The sequence below is a fragment of the Periophthalmus magnuspinnatus genome, chromosome 4 (assembly GCF_009829125.3).
Source record: "Periophthalmus magnuspinnatus isolate fPerMag1 chromosome 4, fPerMag1.2.pri, whole genome shotgun sequence".
Lineage (NCBI taxonomy): Eukaryota > Metazoa > Chordata > Actinopteri > Gobiiformes > Gobiidae > Periophthalmus > Periophthalmus magnuspinnatus.
This window is the reverse complement of record NC_047129.1, coordinates 12,668,387-12,694,805: the sequence shown is the minus strand read 5'-3', so window position 1 is coordinate 12,694,805 and position 26,419 is coordinate 12,668,387. Positions and strand designations below refer to the sequence as shown.

General features: G+C 37.4%; 4 protein-coding genes across 7 annotated transcripts; 1 reads left to right on the top strand and 3 right to left on the bottom strand.

Moving 5' to 3' along the window:
* Positions 1 to 455: 455 nt before the first annotated feature.
* lrrc15 (leucine rich repeat containing 15) lies at positions 456 to 4,280 on the bottom strand. The gene is made up of 2 exons (XM_033965843.2): positions 4,023 to 4,280; positions 456 to 2,703 (listed from the first exon to the last, which is right to left on the bottom strand). Exon 2 carries the CDS (start codon positions 2,694 to 2,696, stop codon positions 993 to 995), a length of 1,704 nt encoding a protein of 567 aa, XP_033821734.1. The 5' UTR covers positions 2,697 to 2,703; positions 4,023 to 4,280; the 3' UTR covers positions 456 to 992.
* A 2,297-nt stretch (positions 4,281 to 6,577) lies between these two features.
* Positions 6,578 to 8,608, bottom strand: LOC129456198 (platelet glycoprotein V). Its single transcript, XM_055221364.1, has 2 exons — positions 7,333 to 8,608; positions 6,578 to 6,816 (listed from the first exon to the last, which is right to left on the bottom strand). The coding sequence occupies exons 1-2, from the start codon at positions 8,606 to 8,608 to the stop codon at positions 6,578 to 6,580; spliced, it is 1,515 nt and encodes a 504-aa protein (XP_055077339.1).
* A 1,453-nt stretch (positions 8,609 to 10,061) lies between these two features.
* Positions 10,062 to 11,039, bottom strand: LOC117369819 (uncharacterized). Of its 2 annotated transcripts, none has more exons than XM_055221153.1 (5): positions 10,848 to 11,039; positions 10,666 to 10,770; positions 10,564 to 10,598; positions 10,367 to 10,454; positions 10,062 to 10,221 (listed from the first exon to the last, which is right to left on the bottom strand). In XM_055221153.1, exons 1-5 carry the CDS (start codon positions 10,939 to 10,941, stop codon positions 10,196 to 10,198), a joined length of 348 nt encoding a protein of 115 aa, XP_055077128.1. In that variant the 5' UTR covers positions 10,942 to 11,039; the 3' UTR covers positions 10,062 to 10,195. The 2 variants fall into 2 exon arrangements, with proteins under 2 accessions (XP_055077128.1, XP_033821055.2); XM_033965164.2 differs by having other exon boundaries at positions 10,367 to 10,439.
* Positions 11,040 to 12,146: 1,107 nt separating this feature from the next.
* ccdc50a (coiled-coil domain containing 50a) lies at positions 12,147 to 22,699 on the top strand. Of its 3 annotated transcripts, none has more exons than XM_033965826.2 (11): positions 12,147 to 12,485; positions 13,927 to 13,989; positions 15,463 to 15,592; positions 16,482 to 16,572; positions 16,813 to 16,915; positions 19,065 to 19,198; positions 19,760 to 19,804; positions 19,914 to 20,054; positions 20,216 to 20,298; positions 20,375 to 20,484; positions 21,069 to 22,699. In XM_033965826.2, the coding sequence occupies exons 1-11, from the start codon at positions 12,431 to 12,433 to the stop codon at positions 21,086 to 21,088; spliced, it is 975 nt and encodes a 324-aa protein (XP_033821717.1). In that variant the 5' UTR covers positions 12,147 to 12,430; the 3' UTR covers positions 21,089 to 22,699. The 3 variants fall into 3 exon arrangements, with proteins under 3 accessions (XP_033821717.1, XP_033821716.1, XP_055077115.1); XM_033965825.2 differs by having other exon boundaries at positions 12,169 to 12,485; positions 19,047 to 19,198; XM_055221140.1 differs by lacking the exons at positions 19,065 to 19,198; positions 19,760 to 19,804; positions 19,914 to 20,054; ... (1 more) ...; positions 20,375 to 20,484; positions 21,069 to 22,699 and adding an exon at positions 17,750 to 18,853 and having other exon boundaries at positions 12,190 to 12,485.
* Positions 22,700 to 26,419: the final 3,720 nt, after the last annotated feature.

The following is a 26,419-nucleotide window of genomic DNA, read 5'->3' as shown; positions in this document are numbered from 1 at the left end:
CAGCGCTACTGCACTGTGAGATAAGAGCTGTAATAGACAACTGTTAATATGGTGAGGAGCCTTATAACAACAAACCACAAACTCAGGTGTAGTAACAAAGTGTGAGCCTTTATATTGTTATATTTATTTGAAAAGACAATAAAAACAATAAGGTTTAGACAAAAAAAGATCACCAAAAGATATCCAGTGTGTATTTGAATAATTTAGGTACATAGATAACAAAGGTGTAGAAGGCATGATGTATTTAAAACATGTGGTAGTAGGCCACCCACAGATTATTATGCATGTGAGAAGTGAGGTGTGTTTGGGCCGTCATGGTGCCATCTTTTGGTACAATTGTAGATTGCATTTCTCATTTTTACAATATTTGAACAGAACAATAATAAAGAAGTATTAAAGTAGAAATAGTTGTTGAATTACAGTTGTGATTTTTTTTTTTTTTTTTTTTTGTATTCTTCAAGAAGTTTGGTACAACTGACATTCCACTTTTGTGTTTTTATTTAGTTTATCAAAAAACACATTAAAACATCTTCATTTCATGGCTGACATAGTAACCCTTGTCCAACCGTGTAACATATCTGTCACACAAATTATGTTATAGTAAGTCATTAAACAGCAGAGAAAAAAGAAAAAAGAAAAACCTTCATTGTCACATATTCATCTAAAGGTGCAATATGTAACTTTTCTGGTTGTCTCCATGGAGAATTACTTCAAAACACGGTTAAAGGCTCATACAAATCAACTTTGCTTAATGTTCCCTTTAATGCCATTCTGTAAATCATTCCAGGCCAAGCAATAACATCCCAATGAAGAGTGGTCCCTCCACCATAAAAGTTATATAATGGATTATAATGTTATCAACAGTGTTTGTCACCTCATTAGTAAAGCATAAATGGTCAGTACAATGAAAAGACTCAATATACAAAGTCATTTCTTGTGATATCTCAATTTTCACCCAAATACAGTGAGCAGTTTCAGTGTTTGACGCTTCCTTAGAGCACAGAGTTTTTATTTCTGCGAGCAATCTCCCCTCTGCCGGTTTTGTTCCTCCTCCAAGTCACACAACTGATGAGAATCATGCTCACAAATACAACAGTGAGGACCGCTATTAAAATCAAGATTATCGAGGTATTTTTTGTTGACGTTTCCACTTCTTCTTGGCCGCTGCTACTTGTCACTTCCACTATTTTTGAGGTTGTTGTTGTGGTTTTCAGTGCTGGTGAGGAAGTGCTTTTTCTAAGTGGAGGAGTCTGGGGATGGTCAGTCATCTTTGTTGCAGATATGGGCTGTCCAGTGGTACTTAGAATCAAACTTTCATCTGACAAAAAAGCAATCATTTCACCTTCCAGATCGGCTGGCATGCCACATACAATTAGAGTGTTGTTGGTTTTTAACGGATTCTGTTGGAGCCAGTCTCTAAAGGGCACTATATCCTTGTCACACCGCCAAGGATTGGGATGAAAAAGAATTTCATCTACAACGGAGAAAGAGTCCAGAGTATGTTCTGGGAAGTTTTGAAGGGAGTTATTCCGTAGGTCTAGCTGGCCGAGGTGACTCACTCCTTGAAGAAATCCATTAGGAAGACTCTCGATGAAATTGTGCTCCAAAGAAATGTTGATTAACTTTGGAAGACCTTGGAATGTCCCATCTTGTAGAGTCTTAAGAAGATTTGTGTGTAAGGATACCTCTCCAAGTTGCTCCAAACCTCGGAAAGCGTTAGCAGATAGGTGACTGATCTGATTGCGACTAAGGACCAATAACTGAAGTAGCGTAAGATTTCTGAATGTGTCATCAGCTACATGGCTTATTTTATTGTCATACAGCCATAAATGCTTTAGTGGCATTTGACCAAACACTCCAGGTGCAAGACTCTCCAGCTGGTTTTCATACAAGGAAATCTGTGAAAGCTGAGGCAAATTTAGGAAGATCCCTTTTGGAAGAGTTGTAATTTGATTGTGAGATAAAAACAACTTTTGGAGAGAAGGTGTTTCTGAGAAGGTGTGACTTTGAAGGTGAGTGATAGCGTTATCTTGTAGAGATAGCTCCTCCAGGTTTGTAAGATTGTCAAAACAGCCAGAAGGAATTTCTTTTATCACATTTAGGTTCAGACGTAAGATTTTCAGTGTTGAAAGACCTTTGAATGCTTCACTTGATATTTCAGATATCCCATTAAAATTAAGATTAAGGTAGTTTAACATACTGAGTGACTGGAAGGCAAAGGCGGGAACAGACTTGAGGTGATTTTTACTTAGTTCAAGAAGGTTGAGTTTAACCAGAGATGTAAACCAATTTGGGCGAATGGCGGTGAGTTTGTTTTCTTTTAGAATTAGATTCTCAAGTTTATGAAGATTTTGAAAGAGGGCATCAGGGAGATCTTGTAGTTCAGTCTGAGTTATCACTAACGTTCCCATATTTACAGTGAGGTCCAATGTATGGGGCTGCACTTCTGTCAGAGGGGTGCCTCGGATCACAAACTCTTGTAGCTCATCGGCACAATCTTTGAGGTCTTCTTGTTTAAGAGAAGCAAAGCTGGATTCTAATATATAGATGTGCCTAGTTGAGGAGGGAAGATTTTGGGGAAAACTGTGTAATCTATTACATTGGACCCGAGGACCCTGACAAAAACAATTATCTGGACATGCCCAAACAGCGCTGGCCCAACACCCAAGCAGGATCACGTGTGAAACCAGACCCATTCTGTTCCTAAAATAGAAAAAAAAATATGATACCATTAGACTTGGACATGCATCTTCTATTCTGAATGGGCAGTTGTTCTAAACCACTCACACAAAAATACTTTCCATCAATATAACCTGTTAAATTTTATATTGTTAGTTTTGAAATGTTAAATGTTCAGTAATTTTACCTGACTCAGACACATGTGGGGTCACAATTAAAGGTAGTATTTAACAAATAAGAGTTTGTGTAAATAAGGTTTGTGGAAATGCAAGCTTGCTCAGAGTAAGGACGCAGGTTTTTCAGTGCAAAAAGCATAACCAAAATTACCAAAAAAAACATGATTTCATTTTAGTCTGCCTGTGTACTGTGACTTTAAGTATTGCATTTGTGCTCTCCCAAGCCCAAATGAAAAGGACCTGGTTTACTATGATAAATTAATATGTAAATCAATACATTTGTAGTAAATACTGTATTGTATTGCTGCTAAAGTGAGCTGTTCCTCAGTGTGAAAACTGCTGGCTTCTTGGGTTGTTTTTGGAGCAATCATCTAATCTATTTGGTTTACATATATTGTTTTATGTAATGACAAATAAAGCTAAAACTTGTATTGTATGGATTTGGATGAACAACATTTTACTCTTCCACATCCCAGTGAATGCTAGTTTGTTACAGATTTGCATGACAAAGTTGAGCCAACAGAGGCTGTCTCTCTATAAACACAGGCCTGGCACAAAACATCACATGGCAGGGGATCAGGGATATTTAAAATGCAAGTACACATTCCCATATAAAGCAGAATTTACCTCCACTCCCAGTGTCAGTTCTCTAACAGCTTTCATTATTCACAGAACTTTGCATTCTCTTTTAAATCTTAAATTGTAGTCTTGTTCATATCATTAAAAACCTGGTCTTGTTTACTAAAGAATGAAATGGTTTCTAAGGGAGGGAGGTTTTAGTTAAAGCTATTACGTAATCTTAATGAAACACATGTGTTCAAGTCCAAGAACATGAATTAAATTTTAACGTCTACACTTACACACATCTATACTGAACACAAATCAATAATTAATCCAAAAATAAGTATGCTATAGTAATAAATAAAAGGTTGTAGGAAAGGAAAGGGGAGAGCGAGAAAATGGTCAGTTTAATATGTTTATTTTTGGTGTGTTATTAATTGTGAGCTTCTTTATCAAGTCAGATTTTTGTATTTAGCATATTCATTAAGTCTCTATGTTATTGTAAATGATATGAGACCCTGGCAAAAAGTAACATAAATGCAATAAACTAAATTAATTCCTGACAAATTACATGGCCACTGATAAAGTACAACAAGAGGATCTTACCTTGCTACTTGTTGGGGTTTGAGTGAGGGGCTGTGAGCCACAGTAGCTGTTTTTATGACTTCTCTTTCCCAAATGAACAATCCCAGTGGAAAGAGAAATTTCCAGTATTGTCCAAAACACCTCTCATCACTTCTTCCTGCATTGGTTCATCGGAATCCTTAATAAAAAAATTTCTTTCCGTGCTCTCAACTCATCAAGTTTAAAGTTCAGATACTGCTCACTTTCCTGTTGTATGTCTCCCTTTTTGCTCTGCGGGAATGTACACTCTTTCACAACTGAGTGGGTGAGGGTCCGGTTAACCCCACCCACTGCCACCCTATTTAGAGTTTGAATTCTCTGGATGTTTTGATTTTGCTGTCTTTGTGACTTCTATCATTTTAAAGATAATGCTGTTTCCTTCTTATTGTCGTTTGTTAAAAAATGTTATCAATTTATATATATTTTTTCTTTTGGGAAACCATGGGACCCTTGGCAAGTTCTAGTCTTGCCATTTGGAAGATAAATGACTAGAGAGAAGTCTTCCAAAATCAACAGAATTAAAGCAAACTTAACCCCTTAGTTGTGCCCAAAAGTTACACAAAATCCCTAAATAAGACAGTTACACAAGTACAAGTTGTGTTCTATGCTGCTGCCCTATAGATCATACAGATAACTTAAGATTTTAGTGATGCCATTCTGGGAAAAAGCACATTTGGTCTGCTCACCACAGGCTCTAGATAGTGTGGGTGGAGTTAACTGTCAGAAGGGAGGTGGTAGGGTGCATAGTTTTGTAAAGTATTTTATCAGCCCTTCCATAAACACGAAACGAAATAAGAAAATATTTGATCCACCTGCAAAACCTGAAATGTGATATAACTGTGATATAAAACGTTGTAATTGTATTGATAAACATTATAATAAACTGTCTTATTTAAAGTATCACATTGGTTGCGACCCCTGCTGTATCATTTCCTGCGCATGTGTGTTTTCCATGGTTATATGCTTGTGTGGGCTCAGTGTACTGGAAAGGACTAATCACTGGTCGCTATAGTAACGAACTTGGGAGCCGTTCACCAGTTCATGCTCCTCTTTTGTTCACTGTTTGTTTAAAGTCTGAGCACTCTTCATGGTATCTGCAATGTCTTCACAATATTATACAAAATCATTTTTTTAAAGAAATGCTGGGAGCACAAGGTTAAGTGAACATTTTAAATGTCTCTGTGTAACTTTTCTGGAGGAGGGTGAAGTCCTCCCTTGAGTTGATGGAGAGTTTGGTGCTTTGCCTTGAAAGTTCAGTGATTCAACTCTATATTTTATTTAGTCAGTGACAGATGTTTTAACTGCTCAAAACATTACAACATTATCTGTGCACTGCCATGGAGATAGATATGTATAATGCCATATTGTGGAACATTACAGTAAGAGTAAAAACATAGACAATCCAGTGGCTTTTTTTTTTTTTTTTTTTTTTTTTTTTTTTAAATATATCGTGAATACATGAAAAGATTGACTATTGACTCACAGTTTGTCGTAGCTTTGGAAATTGCTGTGGGAAACTGTGGTTACATTGTTTTGTTAAAGTGGTAGTAAACACTATCTTGCCTTGGAGTTTCCTTTGTTAAATAAAAGAATGGCAGTGGAATTCAAATAAAGTGCGTGGATCTACTTACAGTCAGGTCTGATTATCAACATAAAGTCAGACTGACCACACCCGATCAAAACCATATACCATATGTTTAAAAAATGTGCAGCCGTAAATTGTAAAAGGAGGGCAGGAAGATGACGCCAACAGGAAAGCACAAAACTAAACATAATGCGGTTCACTTCCTCTTTTGTATTCAAATATGCGTCTAAGTCATTTTTTTTTTTTTCATTTTTTGTCTCATATATTCTAAAATACATATAAGTGGTGGAAGGTAGCAAAGTACAAGTAAAGTACTGTACTGAAGGAGAATTTTTAGGTATCTGTACTTTACTTAAGTAGATTTTACAATGGATACTTTTTATTTTACTTTACTACACTGAGAGCAGGTATCTGTACTTTCTACTCCACTACTTTTTTAACTGGACTGAAAAGTACTTGCTTTATATTGCTACTGTTGACCAAAATATGTGTCATTTTGAATCACCACATTTACGCTTTAACAAATATTTCTACTTTTTACTCTTGAAGTACATTTTTAAACAGGTTATTCTATACTTTTATTTAAGTCGATTTTTTCACGTAATACTTTTACTTTTACTTGAGTAATGTTTTGTATCTGTATCTGTACTTTTACTTAAATAACAAAATTGAGAACTTCACCCACTACTGCTTTTAATATAACAGCATAGAATTTGGATTTTTAAAATATTTTTTCCTCAAAATATTTGTTGGCTTCAAGAAACTGAACAAGTTGTTTTTACTGTTAATTACACATTTTTCACCTCTTTGAATAATATAAATACTGGGTGAGATGTATTAAAATTCATTTATTTAAGCTTCTAACTAATAAAAACAGTAAAACACTTAAACTGTATTACTTTTACATCAAATATTTTCAAGCATGTTGTGCAGCGTGACATCCCATTTTACCTCACAAACGCATAGACTCAGCATTTAATTTACCCATTATCTCGCTGAGGCGGTGCATACCATACAAGGCAGCAAGAATGAGAAAACATGCAGTGGCCATAAAGAGGATGTGAAGAGACACTAGAAAACCGGTCAGAACACTATCCGACGACACAAACCACACATACACCCAACCTTTCAGAACATTGTGGTGAACATATTCTGGGCCTTGCTCGAGAACAAGTGTACCATAAAAAGGAGCTGATCTAAAGAAAGCAGTAGGCTCTATAGTTTTCATTACAGGTCGCATAGTAGTAATAGCAGAAGTAGAAGCTGTAGGGGTAGTAGTGGTGATAGTAGTAGTAGGGGTAGTAGTAGTAGTAGTAGTAGTAGTAGTAGTAGTAGTGATAGTAGTAGGAGTATTTGTAGTAGTAGTAGTGATAGTAGTAGGGGTAGTTGTAGTAGTAGTAGTGATAGTAGTAGGGGTAGTTGTAGTAGTAGTAGTGATAGTAGTAGGGGTAGTTGTAGTAGTAGGGGTAGTAGTTGTAGTAGCAGGAGAAGTAGGATTAGTGGTAGTAGAGGCAGCAGTAGTAGTAAGAAGAGGAGTAGGAGTATGGGGTGGCAATGCCATTTGTGGAGTTACAGTTTGGCCTGTTGGAGTAGTTTTTTGTATCATTTCTGTAGTTGAAGGCTGTGTGCTGCTTGCCAATGATGCAAAGGTTACAAGCAAATTCTTTTCGGGAGTAGATATTTCACGTTTTACAGTAACCCAGTCACAGAATGTAAAGTCATCTTCTTCAAGAGACTTCAGTGGACGGTAAAGTTTGTAAATTGGGCTATGACAATACACATCCCGTATGTCTGGAACTAGGTGCTCATTTTGTTTGAGCCAACGTACAATACCTCTTATACCACAAGTGCAGTCCCAAGGGTTAAGACTCAAAGAAACAGCTCTTAAAGCTGTGTTTGATGTAAATGAGTCTCCAGGGATTGTCTTTAAGCTATTTTTCTTTAGCTCTATAGAGAGTAGCGTATACAGCCCATGGAAGATATTGTTTGGAATGTTCTTTAGGTTGTTGTTGTTGAGATATAGTAGTCCTAGATTAGTCAAATTGGAGAAAAGGTTTGGCGGTAGGTCTTCAAGTGCATTTTGTTTTAATGATAGTTTGAGCAGATGTGGGAGACAACAGAAGAGACCAGAAGGGAGGTCTTTAAGGTGCCAGTTTAGATGAAGGTTAAGAGCTCTTAGACCAGTCATATTGGCAAATAAATTATCAGGGACAGTTGTAAGATTAGTGTAATACAAATAGAACACCCTCATTTCTGGCATGTAGCCCATAAGTTGGTCAGGCAGTGATAGAAGAGGATTATTATACAGAGTGAGTTTTGTTAGCATAGGCATGTGATAGAAGGTCTCTTCTGGAACAGCTTGGAGTTGATTGGAGGATAGAGTAAGATTCTTCAGGTTTTTCAGGCACCAAAAAACCTTTGGTGGAAGACTGCTAATCCGATTCTGGTGAATTTTGAGTTCCTCAAGTTCGACAAGAGTATCAAACATACCAGGTTCAAGACCTTCAAGTTCATTGTTGTAGAGCATTAACTTTTGCAGTTGGATAAGAGAATGAAAGATTGTTGGAGGAAATTTTTTAATGTAGTTGTATCCAAGATTTAGAGATGTAAGATTTTTCAACCCGTCAAAAAGATCAGCGGGAAGATCGGACAGCTTATTGTTTTTCAAGTCCAAATCTTGTAGCCCAGCAAGTCCTTTTAACATATTTGGTGTAACATTTGCCAGTTGATTCCAATCTAAATGGAGTTGTTCCAGAGCTTTCAGGGGTGAAAAAACTCCAGCAGGGATCGTAGATAAATTATTAGAGGAGAGTTTAACGGACTTAAGCTGTGGGGCAACATTGAAGGCTGCCGGGTGGATGGTGTGGAGGTGACTATTGGTCAGGCTGAAGCGCAGCAACAGGTCCAGATTGTCAAGGCTTCGTTCGTTGATGACATGCATGTTAGTGCCATTAATCTCAAGGCGGTAAGTGTGGACGGGCATTCCTCCAGGTATATCAATGATGGTGTAGCCAGCGCAATTAACAACCCCTGAAGGGCTGCAGAAGCAATCACTAGGGCAGGTGGGTTCACTGGAGATATTTGAGAATAAAAAAAGAGCAAATGTAGTCCACAAGACACCTGTTGTGTTGAGAAAAAACAAAATGAGATTCCATTAACCCATGATTAAATTTCTATCAAGTTTTAAAGCTACAGCTCTCATTGTCAGCATCATACAGAGGTGGACAATGTTGACAGCAGTTCATATTTAATTTTATATTACAGATAATAATAATCAATCCATTAGAAATGACCATAATGTGCTTGTCAATTCGTTTAAGCGTTGCACAAATAAACCACTAAGATATACACTTAACTAAAAGATTATACAAGATATTAGATTGCAAGTTTTTTTTTACCCAGTTAATTTTGCAACCTTTTGTCACTTTTCTTATTTAGACTATATCATTGATTATCTAATTTTGCATATCTTCAAGACAACAGTTTTCATATTTATTGATATTGATGATATGTTGTTCAAATGTATTTCTGATATGTCTTTTTTGTGTGTATGTTGGCCTTCTGCAACATAAAAAATGCAAATATAACTCACCTTTTACACGAGAATCCATTGTTGCTGTGACTGTTATCCTGCTGTTAAATATTTTCCTGTTTAGGGCAAGGCTCAGATAAACTGTCCTGTTTCCCTCCCTCTTCTCTAATGCCCACACACAGTATATTAATAACACTTAATACTGGAGTTTTCTCTGGCAAGTAACTTCCCCCTCATATCAGTTTGGAAGTAGACCGTTCAAATAAATGTACTGTATAATTTGCATAGGCATTGGGGTATCATTTAATGAAAGTATGAACATAAACTGACTATAATATTCTAACAGTAGTTGACAATGTCCTGCAGTAAGAGATACTCAGATGCTGGCTCATTTCCTGCTGATAATTCTCGCAGTTGTATGCCCTTTATTCTCTGACAATACTTCCCATCCAAAACTTTTCCCAGTGCAATTCATATACATATTTTCTTTTACGTTTTACATGTTACATTTTTACATGTGGCTGGTGATGCACTAACTTAAAGCATGTGTTACACTCATTATTTTGTGTGTGCTTTGCTTTGCTGAGCACTTCATCTTGACAAAAAATGAATCAGCCGTGGCCCTCACATTCAACATACACTTTTAAAAAATTCTTTTTGTGCATGTGAATAAATATAACATGGAAAATCAAGAGAACAGATTATTTATTTTTGCTTAAATTTAACAAGAAAACAAGGAATGTGTACTTTAAAAGCAAAGGACTGTTGCAATGCAGCAACACAAACTGAAACTATTCTGTATTTTTATTGTAAAATTATATTTAGCACAAAATTAAAGTTTAATTATTTATTATTTACAGGTTCAAGTTTACATTTGGAATTCTAACAACTTTTAATATATTTCATTTTTACATTGATATGGTACATTTTTACTATTGCTAAAATAAATACAGGTGTTGTGGTCTTTAAGGCTATGTTGTGCTCGGCAGCAAATGTTCCCAGTGCCCAATACTTTCATTCCTGGCATGTGATGTAGTCTCACACACAGTACTTCCAGAAACAAGCTGAAAATGAGAAAACAAAAACCAGATTGTTATACCTGCTGAGGTTTATCCAGCATGGCACAAAATTATATATTAAAATTATATTATATATATTTGTCATTTGATTAATATAAAACAGAAAAATAATGAAAGAATAGCAACTTACGTTCCGCCCTCTTTTTTTCTATGGGTCTCTCTTGAGCCAGTTTGATCATAACCTCTCTGTCTTCCAGACCATTCTGAAGTGAACGTAACTAAAAGGATTGTCAGAAAATCTCAGTATGTTCTTTTTTTTTTTTTTACTGTTAAGAAATGTTCAACAATAATTAACAGATGAGATGTGATGATTCCAACACATCTTACCTCTTCCAACTCTGCAAATTTGTTGGCCAGTATAGCTGAATATTGAGGAAACTGTTAGTATCAAACCAATACAAGTTGTATGTTGAAAATAAAGGATTTTACCGAGATGGTCTTTCTTTTCAGCAGAAGCTATGCTTTTGTGCAGTAAAAGGGCTAGAATTTTGTTTTGAGCATTTATGTCCTCATTTGTGTTGAAATAACCACTTTCTGGAAAATAAAATAATATAGAATTACTATATACAAATGAACAAGAGAACTTTAAATCAATGTCTATCAGGACTTACCCGAGTTCAAAATGCTCCTTCCTTCCACATGCAGGGCTCCTTGCAGCAGAAGAAGACTGAGGAGTCCCACACAGTAGTTGACCGCTGCATCCATGTTGATCAGTTTGATGGAGTGCTCCTGTGACCAAAGCAGACTGTCCTACGCTCAAGACCTGGGGATCTGCTTGGTTGCATCAATTTATTTATCCCATCAGGGCCAGGAGGAGGAGCCATGGTTTCGTCAATAGGTCCCAGTCACCATTGTGGAGCACCTGACTGAGATGTGACGTCGCACCTGAGAAGTAACCTTACATCACTTTGACATGGACTAGTCAAGAGCATAGGATCAATCACCGTCCTCATTAGGACAATTAGAAGGTCGTGATGGCTGTGAGTATAATTTATGTTTCTTGGTGTATGCATTATTTGACTTTTTATCATTTAGACCTTTGCCAATAGTTTACAGTTGCTGTTTGCTCTCAAGCTTTAATTTTAAATACATATTTCACTATTTAACTATAATATAAAAAAAAAAAAGTGTATTTACATTATTTCACATTTCTGTTCATGTTTTACAATTCTATGCGTGCAGATAATCTGAGTTTAGTTGCTCTACATTTCATGTTGGATCACACCTGAATTTATAGGTGAGGAGAATTCGTGCCCCAAGTTGTTGCTCTCAAACAAACTGTTTGAATTCATAAAAAATATAATAATAATAATAATAATAATAATAATAATAATAATAATAATAATAATAATAATAATAATAATAATAATAACAATTTATTAATATTAATATTAATATTAATATTGGGTCAAAAGCATTTTTTTTAACCTATAATAAATCATTATTATATTGGCTATACTATGTTTGAGCCCTATGGCCCATTACAAATCCATGCTTTATTCAGTGCAGTTTAGTGTCGCTAGAGGGCGGAATAACACTACATGGGCAATTTTATTATCAGCTGTCAATCACATGACATTTTGTTTGCGCTTCAAACTCTGTTCAGTGTTTATGTCAGTGTCTCAGTTTAATTTTAGACGTAGCTGTTGTATCTACAAAAAACACACCTCACTAGGTGAACCTGTCCAGACAAACTGACCAGTAAATGAACATAAATTCAATGTAAATTTTGCGAAATTTAACCGGAAGCACTAGGCCATAATTGTGAAGGCCAATAAAGAATTAGTTGACACAATTTGGCAAAATACGCGCAGTTTTGCATATTCCCCTTAGTTTAATGCACGTCTGACCAAAAGGTTTGCCAAACCCGGCTGGATTATTTATGTGTGTAACAAGTCTTTAATTTTGACAGAGCAGTCCGGATTGTGTGTCGAGGTGCACGTGTGTTGGCATCGGCGGAGGCGGAGGAGGAGGATGCTCGTAGACAGCCCGACACGAGCCGCAGCCGAGCACTACAGCACCGAGCCGTGTAGCGACACAAGGGCCAGCGAAACTAATCTGCAGGCCCGTCCAGCGAACAAGCATCAATCGTTTTTATGAGCAAAACCGATCAATCAGGTCGCGGTTAACCTTCGGAAAAACGCGGAAGTGTAATTCACCGTCAGCGCTGTTTTGACTTATTATCCGTGACAACATGGCTGAATGTAATGTTAGCATTGACCAGAAAAACCTGCCTGGAGTCAAAGAGGGTAACATCCTTTATAATATCTTACTCACTTACAAAGGTTTGCTTAAACTGAACTGGGGAATGTGGATGTTTTAGGAGAGGATATAATACGAGGCACTGTTTGATGGTGTTAGCGCAGTATGCTATTTGTGCTAACAACACAGCAGCAGCAGAAAGAGGGCTGGACTCATTCTGCACTGATTGTGAAAAGTCCCTTCACTAACTATGTATTTACTCGGTTTTCTGGATTGCTTATAGAAATAGTTTGGCCTGTGCTTTTCTCGTTTGTCAACTCCAGTGTCTTGTTATACAGTGTAAGTGCAGGTGGTGCAGGCATCAGCATCTTTACAGCACAGCACATTGTATTGGAGGTATTTGTGCACCTATACTTTCTGATGTACTCCCTTTATGTATGATATTTATAATAATACAAATATAACCGTATACCTCAAGGTGTTACCTCCAAAGCTTGCATTAATGTTCAGCACATTTTCATATGACGCTGGAAAGGAATGGATCACAGATTGTGTTTTTTTCTGTCACTGTAATAGAGTTAAGGCTGCAGAGTTTCAAAGCTGTAACATTGCACAGTTTGCATGCTGCAGTAAAGGGATGGACCCTTTCTTGTTGAAGCAGCTGCTTAGAAGGATGCTTGTTATTCTGGTCAGAGGGATCAGCAACATGCATTTTACGGCTTTCTATAGCAAACAAAAATGATCACGTAAAATAATGTGTTACATATAATATACACTCCATGTTATTCCATGGAGTAGTTATTATCGAACTTTATGTGGCCGTTGTATAACCATAATCCCAGCTGGAATAAGAAGATTAAACATATGGTTTAAATGATGCCCTACAGCCACTGTTAATCAAATATGTAGCTGTAGGAGGATTTTAGAACATTTACCTATTTATTTTGACACATTTCCCAGAAAAATCAGATTTTAAGAAGACAAAATATGATCTAGTCTTTACAAAGTCTGTGTAGAGTGTGCGTCCCATTTTTGCCACTTATTCTCCATATATAGATATCAGTGCTTTTTCTTGTTGTATTAGATCCTGTCCTAACTAATGAAGCTGTAGCATAAAAACATGGTGGCTGCTGATACAGTGGTTTCCAATTTGCACAGTCCCATGACTCTTCTTGAAACATTCGTAGGAAAAATTTAAAACATGTGCTGTTCAGATGTCTGCGATATATTTCAAATGAGACCAAGACATGAGGAATACAGTCTGCTGTAATGACAATGCCAGCAGTACTTCCTTTTTTTAATTTCACTTCATTTTTAACCAGACTAAAATAATATAACCGCAGTCCACTTGACCAGATTCCTTTTGCCACTGCCCATGATCTAAAAAAGGTTTGGTCAAGACACATTTAATCATAAGCTGGGCTAAAATTATTTTAAGATTTGTTACATTTGACAAAAACACTTCTTTGCACTTTGTTTTTTTTTCAGTGTGCCGTGACTTTGCTGTGCTTGAGGACCACAGCCTGGCATACAACCTCCAAGAGCAAGAAAGTAAGAAAACCAATGTCACTAGAAATGCACCAAATACTGTTTAAGGTTTAGTTTGGTCAAGGGTTAACCAGATTTAATGTAGTGTGTTATAACTGTCGTTAACAGTGAACATCTAACAATTGCATTTCAGTCTATACAACAATGTTGTAGCAGAGTTACTTCTAGAAAATGCATATTTGTATAAGTTGGCATGTGATGGTATGTTCACTTGAGGAAAGCATATGCCTACGTCTTGTTAGATTATCGGTGTCCATTGCACCACATTAAAAGTCTAGACTCAACCATTTATGCACTGTCTGTACAGGCAGTTAAACGTGTGGCTGATGCCACATCTCATTACAAAAGGGTATTTGTATCACAGAATGTAACTTTGTCAACCGTAAAATGCAAAGCATTTTTCATCAGTGACAACTTTTTTTAGCCGTGCAGTCATACATGCTTGGTAGTACATTTATTTATACATTATATTCTACAAAACTGCAAGGCACTTTCAGTACTTTACCTTGGTCCCTGTTTTACCAGTGATTAATGTGAAGCTGACTTGTATTATTAAGCTGTATAAACTAGTGGTCCATGACCAAGGCTTACTAATTTGTTAAAGTAAGCTTTGTTTTCACATTTGACTCTGAAGTCACTCAAAAAGTTTTTACTTGAAGCCTCTGTGATCCAGTTGAACCCAGTCACATGGTGTTGGCTAGAAGTTTTGATTATGAAAAAAGAAGTTTACAGTAGCATGATGTTTGTAAAAGGTGCTCTCTACTTGTTTGTCTTTATAGCACAGCCATTATATCAGTTATTTATTTAATCTACGATCCCTCCCTTTTAGACTGCTCAATGAGTTTACATCACAAAACCTTTATTTTAAGAGGGAGATGAATCGTGCCAGTGACAAATGTGGCAGACTTTAATTGATAGTTTTTCTATTTTAGGCTCTGACAGCAGTGTCATAAACTTTAACAATTGATCAGCGTCATCTTCAGGAAAAAAAATCAATGCAGTGATATTGACTCTTTATCACAGCTATGTCTGTCTGTTTTTCAATCCATCCCACAAGTCACAAACTCCAAACTTTATGGAGCATCTCGGGATAAATCGCCAGATGTAATTTTGTCCTTTTCACATGAAAACGGAGAAGGGATCAATAACCAGGTGAAACAGAGCCGCAAAAGTGAGTGATGCTCTTTTGTAGTGACCAAGTGCGGAGAGTGCGTCAGCAGCAGGATTTATTGTCTCTTCACAGCAGCCTACGACACAACCTTGGGGCTGCACATATTCATTCTTCAGTAGCTGAGGTCACGCTCCATCAGTGAAGTGAAGAGCCTCTACAAATATCTGTCACTCGGTCACACAGCTTACACCAAAACAACTCCCACAACTATTTTCTAAATATATTGGGTTTTAGTCTGAGGATAAGATACTTCGGTGTTTCTTTCTTCACCTGTTTATGAGCTTCTTTATTTGTTTTCATCACAGTTGAGAGCCACTTGGCCTCGAATGTCCACAAGAGCCGTCTGGTGCAACAGGATCTGCAGGTGGCCAAGAGACTTCAAGAGGAAGAGGATCTGAGAGCAAAAGCTCAGAGCAGGAGGCTACAGACTGATATGTATGTGTTTTACTCATTAGTGCACATACACAACATATTTGGTATCGTGACAAACAAAAAACACACTATATTAATAACATTATGAGTCTGATTCAACAGAAGCATGGGCATGTGCATGTGAACCTGATAATGTGAAGTGTGGCATTACACTGTTAAGCACCATGTAGTCAGGCCTGCAGGCAGATGGTGTTGTTGATGAGATTTCTCAAAGGTGAAAGTAAGCCAAGTCTTCCAGAACATCAACAACATTATTCACATGTTACTCCTGCCTGAAGCAAATATGTATGCGCAATGTTACTTGTATCTTATTGGTAGCGTTTGATTTTATTATCTTTGGATCAGTTAAACTATTAATGGATAAAAACACAGTTAAAAACTTCTAAATTTAAAGCTGCACTACTGCAGCTGCACTTGAGTTCTATATGAGTATGTTTTGTGACATAATCAGACTGCTGTCTGCTTGTAATTGTGAAACTTTTTATCTATCGCAAACATGGAAAGAGCCACATGCGTCCTTATATATACTACTATATATATATATATATATATATATATATATATATATATATATATATATATATATATATATATATATACTATACTATATACTATATATACTACTATATATATACTACTCTAAGGCGGTCAAGAAAAAGGTTTGCTAAATCTGTGCATGCCAAAAAATAAAGATTTGTGAGAGTTAGGGACAAATTAGAACGGCAGCTTCTTCCTCCCCGGGCTTTAAGATGCTCAAAATTCAACATTTTTAACATTTAGATTGTGTATTTGTTAAATATGAATAATGTGTGATTATTAACTATTAATAATTATCAGCTTAAAGTAACCCTTCTGTTGTTTTTCTTTGCTTCTGAACATGTGAAAAATGAAGTGAGCGTCAAGACACTGAAATTGCCCATGAGATTCAGGAAGAACTGGTCCGACAGGCCGAGCAGCAGCGACAGCAAGAAGAGAAGGATGCTGTAAGAAGCTCTCGCACACACCTGTTTATTTATCAATGTTACATCCACCAATGGCATTTGGGTTTGGAGTTGACACTGGTTCCTCTACAGTTTGTAATAAATAATAAACAAAAACCTAGAATTCAGAGACCACAGACCATACCCCCAGTGTGCTCAAAATGATAAAGCCCTCATTCTTTGTAACTTGAACAGGTGGCCTATTTGTAACCACTGATTTTGCACTGTGTTTCTTTTTTATAGGCCATAGCTCGAAAACTCCACGAGAAGGAGATAAAAGAGGAGAGGAAGAGGCAGAAGCAGCTGGAAACTAACTTTGATGATGAATACTTTGAGGATCAAGGAGGTGAGCATTGGTGTCTGTTGCCTATTTGTCTGAGGTATTTTAAGTCTATGCCATTCACTTAAAAATGAGCTATAACCAGGGTTACGTACAAGTCATATAGATTTATTGTTAAAAGTATCATTTGCTGGTCTAATCTTTTGTGTATGCCTTAAAATCAATATATATATTTTTTTAATTAACTCAAAATTGCTTAGGAATTGGCATAGGCATGAAAATAATTATATCTGAGTGCATAAACTAACCTCTGTTATTTTATTGAAGACAAACCATACATACCTTGGTACTTAATCCCTCGCCCTCTAAGGCTAAAGACTGCTACAGAAATGGTTAGACAATTTCTCACAATATAGCCGTGCTCCTCCTTTTCTAAACAAATGGCTTATTTCTGTGACGTTGCACAGGCAGTCGAGCAGCTCACATTCCTCTGACTGACTGTGACGACTGAGCATGTTGGCATCTGTGTATGTTTGCACCCATTTGTTTCCACTCAAAGTTTCTGTTGGACAGCAGCCTACAAAACACTCTTCACTGTTTGTGTTTTGTCTATTTTTTAATACCCATTTGGATGTGCACTATAGTAGTGCTGTTTAGGTTGTAACCATGCATCCAAAACATTAATTCTTATGTGGTAGTAACCAGGGGGTGGGTGCATCTAAAACCATTACCCTTATTGTTTGATGAGGAACTATGACATCACTTAACTTGGTACAATGTGTGCTTACTAACCCATTTCATTCTGTTCATTCCTTGTTTTTTTTTTTTGTTTGCATTTTCATGATAACCCTGACACTGTCTGCAACCCTTAACTCTTCCACATCACACCGGCCCTCACAGTGAGAAGGCCTCTGGACTTGGACAGATCGACTAAGTACAGGTCACTTTCTCCCATTCATCATGGGGCCTTTGCTCCATTGAGTCCAAATCAAGATTACTCTATAGACTACAACTCCACTGAGCCCAAACGCAGCAGGTACCCCAAAAGAGACCCAGTAGCCCCCCACAGCCACTCCAGGTACCCAGAGCACTCCCTAGATGCCGAGAGCATTCGGGGCAGGCATGCAGACCCCTATCCCGAGCACCTTCTGCCATCCAGAGGCAAACATGGGGAACGGTACCCAGAGTATGGGTCTCCTACAGAGACAGGGCGACGGCACACAGTGGACAGTGAGAGAGTGGTGAGGAGAAAGGAGCGATCAGCGGGACCACCTCCTCCACAGACATCCAGGGAAAGGGACAAGAGCTCGGACAGGCACGAAAGATATGATGAATATGACAGATATGACAGCAGAGCAGCACTGCGCCAGGAGATCCCCAGTTACAGCAGAGATAGGAGGCACTCTCGGGACAGAGGCCTCAGTGCTGACCGCCTCCAGGACAAAGAGCACCACAGGCACAAAGACCCTCACAGACCCAGGACACGCAGCAGGGACAGAGTCCTGGACGAAGACTACTATGACACCAGTCCAGGCCCCAGCTGGGACTGGCCCCGGAGGGACCGGCTGTCCTGGGAGGAGGAAGAGGAGGAGCAAGACAGGAGAGGAAGAGGCCGGCGGCGGGTGGAGTCAAACCCTGAGGATGTGTTTGTGGAGCGCAGTGACAGAGGCAGAAAGGAAACCAGGGATCTCTGGGAGGGCCCTGTCAGAGAGAGGGGGCACTCAAACGCAGAGACAGGTAGCACTCTGAGCCGCTGGGGTTGTCTGGTGTGTGCTGAGGGACTTTTGCTGTAGTGGTCTGAGGTGGTGGGTCTCAAGATAATCACTCAAGCTTCTTCAAATAACATCTTTCTTCAGCCTGATTTTGTGATGTGTTTCTGCAGTAGGCTTCAATCTTCTGCATCTGTGAATAATCAGCTTCCTTTTCAGCTGCAGTGTCTGGTCTTTGTTTTTGATTCACACATTTCTTATTCTAAAACGGCACACTCATAACGTATTTGATGAACTGAACCAGCCACATCCGGTTTGCAATCCATATCTGAAATATCTCTTACACAAATTGAAAGTAATGATTAATAAAAACACCCACTGACACATTTTAATGAAATAGCTGACGATTATTATTAGTGATTAATGATCACAAAACATTGTCATGATACCATGATGTATGTGTTATGTGTGTCCTCTAACTTATCCAGGCCATGTTTTGCACAAAGGCAGTGGAGAGGTGGTGGCAGAAACTGATTACAGATTGACTGAAGCCACAAAGGGACTGACCAAACTGGACATCCATGAGCAGGAGCTGAAGGACCGAGAAGTGGCCAGGAAACTCCAGGAGGAAGAGCTCAAGGTAAGGAAAACCTACTCGATACTAACAGGCACATTGTTATACACGGCATTGCAAAATGACAAAGTGAATTGTAATCTGTTTCTTATAATGTGCTGTTCAGGAAATATGTAAATCTTAGTTCACTATAGCTCAGTGCTCAAAGGCACTTTTTCCTACTCTTTCTGTTGATCAGTGTCCTTTTTGCTCTGATTGAGTGACAGGTGGATTTCACCAGTCACAGTGAAGTGTAAACTCTCAGATGAAACCGATCGTATAGTTATCTCATGAACGTATTTAAAATATATGAAGTGTTCATGGATTGTGATAAAAATCAAAGCTTGAAAAAACTGATATGAAGTTCTTAGGGACTAACACTATGCTAATCATAGTTTCAGCTTCCTGGTATATGCAACACTTTGAGGACTTTTTCCCATTCAAAAAGATATAATATTTCGTTTTTAATTGTTAATCACTATCGCGATCTTGATTTAAAAAAAAAAAAAAAATTGTCATTCTGAAACATATGGATATAAAGCCAACAGTGTATGTAAAACAGTAAATGAATATTCTTTCTGATTGTAGACAAACAGTACAATTTCACGTGCCGCTCAAGTTGCACAGGATGAAGTAAGTATAAATATTTTGTTTTTCTGTTTCCATCATTTGTTATATGGCACCTGAAGGTCAGAAGAAATGTATGCTGTTTGACTTCTAAAAGCTGTGGAATCTGTTGTAGGAGATTGCTCGCCTGCTAATGGAACAAGAGAAGAAAGAGTACAAAAAACAGCGTGAGAGAGAGAAAGAGAGACAACGGGAGAAGGAGAGAGAGAGAGACAGAATGGCAGTTGAGAGAAAGAGACACGAAGCAGAGTATAGGGTAAGTTTCATGCACAATTTTGAGGTCTACTACTAGGGTTGTCAAAAGATAATAAATTATACTAACTGATTCTAAAACTTATTTGAACAATTATTAATACTGGAAAAAACATTTGGCAAGTGAGAATAAAATCACTTGGTTTTATTTATTTACTGTCTCAGCCAAATTCAGAGGAAGTAGTTCGACCAAGAACACGAGACGAATATGAATACCAGAGACAGAAGAACCACAACAAACCTGTCAGGTACAAGCCCCCCTCCTCATGATACTGAATCCTCTCCATCTCCACAGACTCTTAACATTCACTATCTCTCTCCCAGGCCTCCTCAGCCTCGACCGCATGAGTATGCAAATGTAAATCCTGCTTACAGCTATCCAGATCAGCCCCTCCCTCCTCGGGCCCCCACCAGACCTGAGCCTACGTCCAGAGGTAATCCTAATGCTTTACAATAACAGAAGAGCCTAAAATTAGAACTGGAACTGTACAACATTCACTAATTGTTATGGCTTATTTGGGGGCTTACTACTCCACAAATATGGGTTCAGAAGTTTTATTAATTATTATTTAGTTCAGTACCATTACCATACACAGACCTCTAAGTGCTATTTTTGAGTGTCTTAGAAATAATTTAGACCGCATTATTACAGGCCTGCAATTGCTGATCATTGATCAGCTTTTTAAACACTGGAATATAAACATTTAACATTTTAGCATCAGTTAGGTTGTGTCAACCTGAAACACGGAGAGTATAATTTGGTAAGTTATGATAGTTTATATCTTTCTTTCTTTATGGATTTAGACATGTGTTCATAATAGCAGCTGAGGTTCAATATGGAGACGGATGGATATGGATGGCATTTTGCCACGGGACAGTTTAAGAGTGATTTATTTAACTCAATCATGGTTAATTCACTGTGTCTTTTGGTTGAACTGAGCAGTGTTTGTTTGTGGCATGTGATATTGATTTAGTTAAATCGTAGATTGCATTTTGATAGATTTTTCTCATTTTTTAGGTGCCTATTACAAGCGGTGACTCAGGCTCTTGCCCAGACATGCCGTCAGTTCTGCCCCTTATTGTATTCAACTGTTTCCTCGCCATCTACTCACATGCTTGACCAAAAGTCTGGGGACAATCTCATGTGGTGGCAGTGGGACAGTAGTTTTCATCAAAAGTAGAATTAAATCGAGGGGGTCTCTGTACATTCTTTTTAATTTTGTGCATTTTTATAAAAATAAATTATACATTTTTATGGAGGATTGAATGAGGCATCTATAACGAATAGACTTCCACCATTCCTTTTTGTCGAGTATTATTTGTTTATTTGTGAGTTTTTGATTTCATGGGATGTGCCTCTTTTCTCCAACATGGCTGCCTTGTTGTCTTAACAACCACGGCAGCTTCTTGTACAGGCCATAACCATGTGCCATTTAGTCCACTTGGATAGACTTTCTTACTCACACAGTTTGATTTTAAAGGTGCTGGCTGTGTAGGCATTGACCAGTGCTGGAATGTGGGGCATTACAAACATCATTGGTCTGTGAGGGCTCTGTCTGTTAGTATGTGCATGCTTATTGAAACTGTACAACTGTGTACATGCATTTCAGCTCTGTTAATGCACTCTATTATTATTATATACAAAGGGCTACAGCCACAAAAGCCAATAGTCTTAACTTTATGGAAAAATATACTTCTGTTCTGCTATTACTTCATATCATGCTGTTGTTTACAAACCAAATCCAGTTTCTGTTTGACACCAGTATAAAATGGGATGCATGTACATGACCGTGTGAAATCTGTTTGTGCCAAAGGCATAAATGCAATGGAGTAGTTGATCATGTATTATTTAAATGTAAATATCAAATTCTGTTTTATTTGTATTAATCATGTCTTTTAATATAAATTAGATTATTTTGATCTTTAAGATTTAGTCTTTATTTTTATTTTGTTGGTCTTCCTGAAAAAATCCCTCCAACTTTACTTTTGTTTCTTTGTTACAAGTAGGGTTTTACTTCCTGCCTGCTGAGAAAACAAACATTTGCACAATAGGGATAAACAGGGAAGTCAGTCTGGGATGTGCAGGAAAGGAGTGAAAATATAAAAATGTTTGGTCTTTATTGTAGAATTTTCTGTTCATATTGAATATAAAATTTAATTGGAGTTCAGAGCTCTTGTATTTACTGACACTGAGCAGTCTTACAGAAGTGAAATGAATACATGTCGATGAATGGTCTGTACTTTTGGCCCGGTCCATTGTGATACATGTGTGTGCTGAAGACGTGCTGGTGTTTTATACTGTATGTGCTAAATGCTGTTGAATTCACGGGTTGTGCCATACGCTTCATTCAGGGACTGAGGTGAACATTGTAGTAGTGGCTGTAGCAGAGCTGTCACTCTTAAAGAGCAAGAGTGCTTTCTTTTTTGTTAGAGCGTCACCTAGTGGACACTGTTGATCAAAGCTGTAAATTGTGCATCGGATGTAAGTGAGTGTAAAGTGTTATTTTACCCAGAGCTTGTATGCAATTTATACCATGAACTATAACATAAATGAACAGTGTCACATTCTGAAACTAGAGTTTAGTGAAAGGAATTCAGACTCTTGCATAGCATCTCAACATTCAGTATAATAAAATGTAACTGCATTTATTTCACTGGTGTTTGTGTCAATTATTGATATACTCACATCATATTTGTGTTATTTATAGAGCTCATAGATGTAATACAGATGGCTTTGCATTAATTAGTGATGATTGGTATTGGTGCAATATTTCTTATTGGGTAAGGGTATATTCAAGTACAAACTGGGTGTTACCATGATTACATTATTCTGACAGGAAAACTATCTGAGCACACACCTTTCCATAAACAAACACTGAAAGCAGGCCATTGTAAAATATTTATTTTTAAATATTCAATACATAATAGTAATAGAAGTACATTTAGAAATACATTTTAGCTGTCTATAACAACAGAATGATCACATTATGGTTAAATTTTGAAGTGAACACTTGTAATGTAATGTAATAATTCTGACTGATGCGTCAGTGTTATTGGCATCTTTTAATTAAAACCATGCCAATGTTATTAAATGTACAGGTTACACCCTTGAGGAAGTGATGGACTGAGTGGAGCTGGTTCACCAACATACCAATCATACTCCTGGTTAGTCTGCATGTGGTAACACTATTGTACCCTCACCCAGATGTGTCACAACCTCTGCTCAAACACCTATCGGATTAAACTACAGTCTTCAACGTCATAACTGCAATACGCTATCATAAATATAGTATTAAAGTGTACATTTATAATATAATGATAATAATTATAATAATGATAATAATAATGACAAATCCATCTGTCTCAGAGTGTTCACAAGTACACAAGTCTTTATAATTGGGTTTTTGTAAATTACACACACGACCAGAAACAATGACTGAAATTTTTGAGTAGAGAAATTCCCAGGCAAAGTTTCCAGCTGCGCGGATAACACAACTGCCCCCTGTGGAGAGATCACTGACAGTAAGCAAGTATGTAAGTAACATTTAGTTGGTTTGTTTCAGGTATTTAGAACATTTCTACAGAGAGGTGACAATGTTAGTGTCCCGGATCACACAGGGAAGTCAGGTGCAGTGTCCCATGTCCCATGCAGTGACAGGTGTTTGCTGAGCAGGCACCTAAGCTCAATGAAATTGCTGACATGCACCACAAATAGTTCTAGCACATCCAAGTTTACATAAATATTCACCAAAAACACCAGAGTAATTCACCTGATAACTCACCTGTCCCGCGTGGGCCATCCTCACCTGGGACTGTCCTGTGTAGCAAAGTGTTAACCCCAGTCACTGCTGCAGCTCTGTTCCCATGGCTCACCTGGCAGGTAAAGGAGTGCGCGCAGCTGTCTATCAAGTGCAGCATGCCGTGTTGAGACTTGAAGACACACCCACTCATTACTGAAACAGAGAGAGGAGCAGAGAAACCCGCTGACTATCACTTAGCCCTGTGTTTACCTAGTGTCAGAGTAAACTGCTCTACATTGCAGTTGAAAACACAAACATTTGTATTTTACTCAAACTGCCTAATTCACTCTATACATATATATATATATACTCCACTTACATATTTGTTGTAAGCTGACCTGAAAAAGCCCCAGGCGCATCTTCAGGAAAAACCGGTAGAGGAGGACGGAGAACTATTTAGACAGAGGCTTAGCCAGCCCTTAACAGAAAACCACAGCACTGCCTTTTATTGGGTGAAATCAAGGCATGGCACATGTAAAGATTCTGTACCGATATGATTTGCAGTGACATTTCGGTGACATATCAGAAAATAGGTCTGACGGCTTCTGCTGTATTAAAGAGTATCAATGAAATTATTGAATGTTAAACTTAAACCTGCCCTGATCTAAAACATACAGTGTATTAACAAATGAGAGATTGATCAGAAGATTAGATTATGATTAAGGTTAAGTTATAGCTGTACAAAATATATTTATTGATAATACTTCTTTCTACTTACTTTATACTTCTACCTGAGATATAAATACTAATATTTAACCAATTAAGTAAAAGAGTTATCATTCGACATTTATCTGAAATTAACAAGTTGTTAAATTTCCTGAACTTTTTTTTATTACTTTACTTGAAGTAAACATAAAGAGAGACAAGGTAAAAGTGTGAGGTGTAAAGAATGTAAATTTCCTCTAAGTAGAACTAATAAAATATAAACTTAGTAATATACATTAGTTATATCCAGTTACTTAAAGATTCACTATGAAACTTTTTTTGATGAACCTGATTGTCTCCATGGAATTCTTATTGTGAACGCACTTGTCTCTCCACAGATCTGACCTGTAACTTGGCCTATCTGCTTGTCTCTGTGGAGATAGATAAGTTTAATGCCATACTGTGGAACATTACAGGCAATGAAATAACATTGCCATGAATGGTTGCAGACCTTCCACCAGAAAAGTTATACAGTACACCTTAATGTTTATCACTTTTTGTGTTGTGGTCTTCTGCCCTGACAGCCCCTCGTGTTGGCACAGAGTGAAGTCGAGCACGGTGAGGATCAGAGCTGTGTCAGAGGCAGGGAGGCCGTTTGTCCCCAGGCCTCGGAGCTCTACCTGCTGTAGGAATGACACCAGACCAGCTCCTGCTCTGGGAGTCACCCCATGCACAACACACAAGTCCTCACACAGCCCATACACGCAGGCACAGATGACACACACATTTTACATGGCACTATTTTATTACTGCTCTTTCTAATAACAATATATAATGCACTGATGTGTATTTGAAAACCAAATCCCTATACCAAAAGTGAATAGGTTTACAGAAAGGTTCTTACAATGCCACTGCAAAACAATCAAAACTAATAATTAAGTCCGTGGTGAGAGGGAAGCTGACAGAGCAATGGGAAAGTTTGTAAAGGCTGTATACATATCTACATCTGTTTTTAGTTTTTAATTACTTTACTAGTTCACTTTTAATCCTCAATGTTTTGTATTTTAGTTTGTTTTTGTTTTATTATATTTTTTGTTTGGTTTTATTAAAATATGTAATGTTTAAAATAATTATTCTTAAAAAAGAAATTAATATTTGTATGTAATATTATCTTTGTGGTATTACTGCATTAACATCAGCATAAATCAGAAAAAAATATATTTACACTATTTACATAAGCTAACATTTTCCTTTCACTTTATCTTCATATTTGTACAAAATATATGGGTCTTAGCGTTAGTTCACATCAACTGCTCTTCTGAGTCAGATGCATTAGTCACATATTACCCATAATCCCTCTCTCCCAGGAGAAGTGGGAAATGAGCAGAAGATAAGACTCACTTTCATATCTGTGCTCATCGTGTACCATTGCAGTGTGAACCTCCAAAACACTGCTTTGACTCCCTGCCTTGTTTTAAGGATATGCAGATGCAAAATTGGACTGTTTATTCTCCTACAAATATGTCAGGGATGATTGCAGTTATTAGTGATAGTGTCACACCTTTGTTTGACAAGTCCAACTACTTGTGGGTGCTGCATTCATCTGGGTTTCTATGTGAGTTAATAAGGTCAGAGCTTCAAAGCCATTCTCACGTACAACACATAAATATGACACCAACTTTCTATAAAAAAAAAAAACCAAAAACAAACAAGCACAAAAAACCCAACAAATAAATAATAACTATTTATGCTGACAATTTGTTATTTAATTAATGGATTAACTAGAAATAATATGTTATTTTATCTGTGTAATTTCTTAGTTTTTATGTGTACCTCTTCCTAGTTTGGATTTTTGTGTCTGACCTGAGTTTTTAGAAAGCATCAAACAAATCATTTATCATAGAATCATCAACTGTCATAGAAG

Bases quoted from the DNA above. Each gene is read 5' to 3' on its own strand.
- LOC117369819 (XM_055221153.1), bottom strand. From the start codon at position 10,941: ATGGATGCAGCGGTCAACTACTGTGTGGGACTCCTCAGTCTTCTTCTG. The intron at 10,599-10,665 runs GTAAAATCCTTT...CTCAATATTCAG, and splicing joins TGAAAAGAAAGACCATCTCG to CTATACTGGCCAACAAATTT. The intron at 10,222-10,366 runs GTAAGTTGCTAT...TCTCATTTTCAG, and splicing joins AGAAAAAAAGAGGGCGGAAC to CTTGTTTCTGGAAGTACTGT.
- lrrc15 (XM_033965843.2), bottom strand. From the start codon at position 2,696: ATGGGTCTGGTTTCACACGTGATCCTGCTTGGGTGTTGGGCCAGCGCT.
- ccdc50a (XM_055221140.1), top strand. From the start codon at position 12,431: ATGGCTGAATGTAATGTTAGCATTGACCAGAAAAACCTGCCTGGAGTC. The intron at 13,990-15,462 runs GTAAGAAAACCA...TTTTCATCACAG, and splicing joins CAACCTCCAAGAGCAAGAAA to TTGAGAGCCACTTGGCCTCG. The intron at 16,916-17,749 runs GTGAGCATTGGT...CGGCCCTCACAG, and splicing joins ATACTTTGAGGATCAAGGAG to TGAGAAGGCCTCTGGACTTG.
- LOC129456198 (XM_055221364.1), bottom strand. From the start codon at position 8,608: ATGCCCGTCCACACTTACCGCCTTGAGATTAATGGCACTAACATGCAT. The intron at 6,817-7,332 runs GTGACTGGGTTA...TCTTTAGATCAG, and splicing joins AGAAGATGACTTTACATTCT to CTCCTTTTTATGGTACACTT.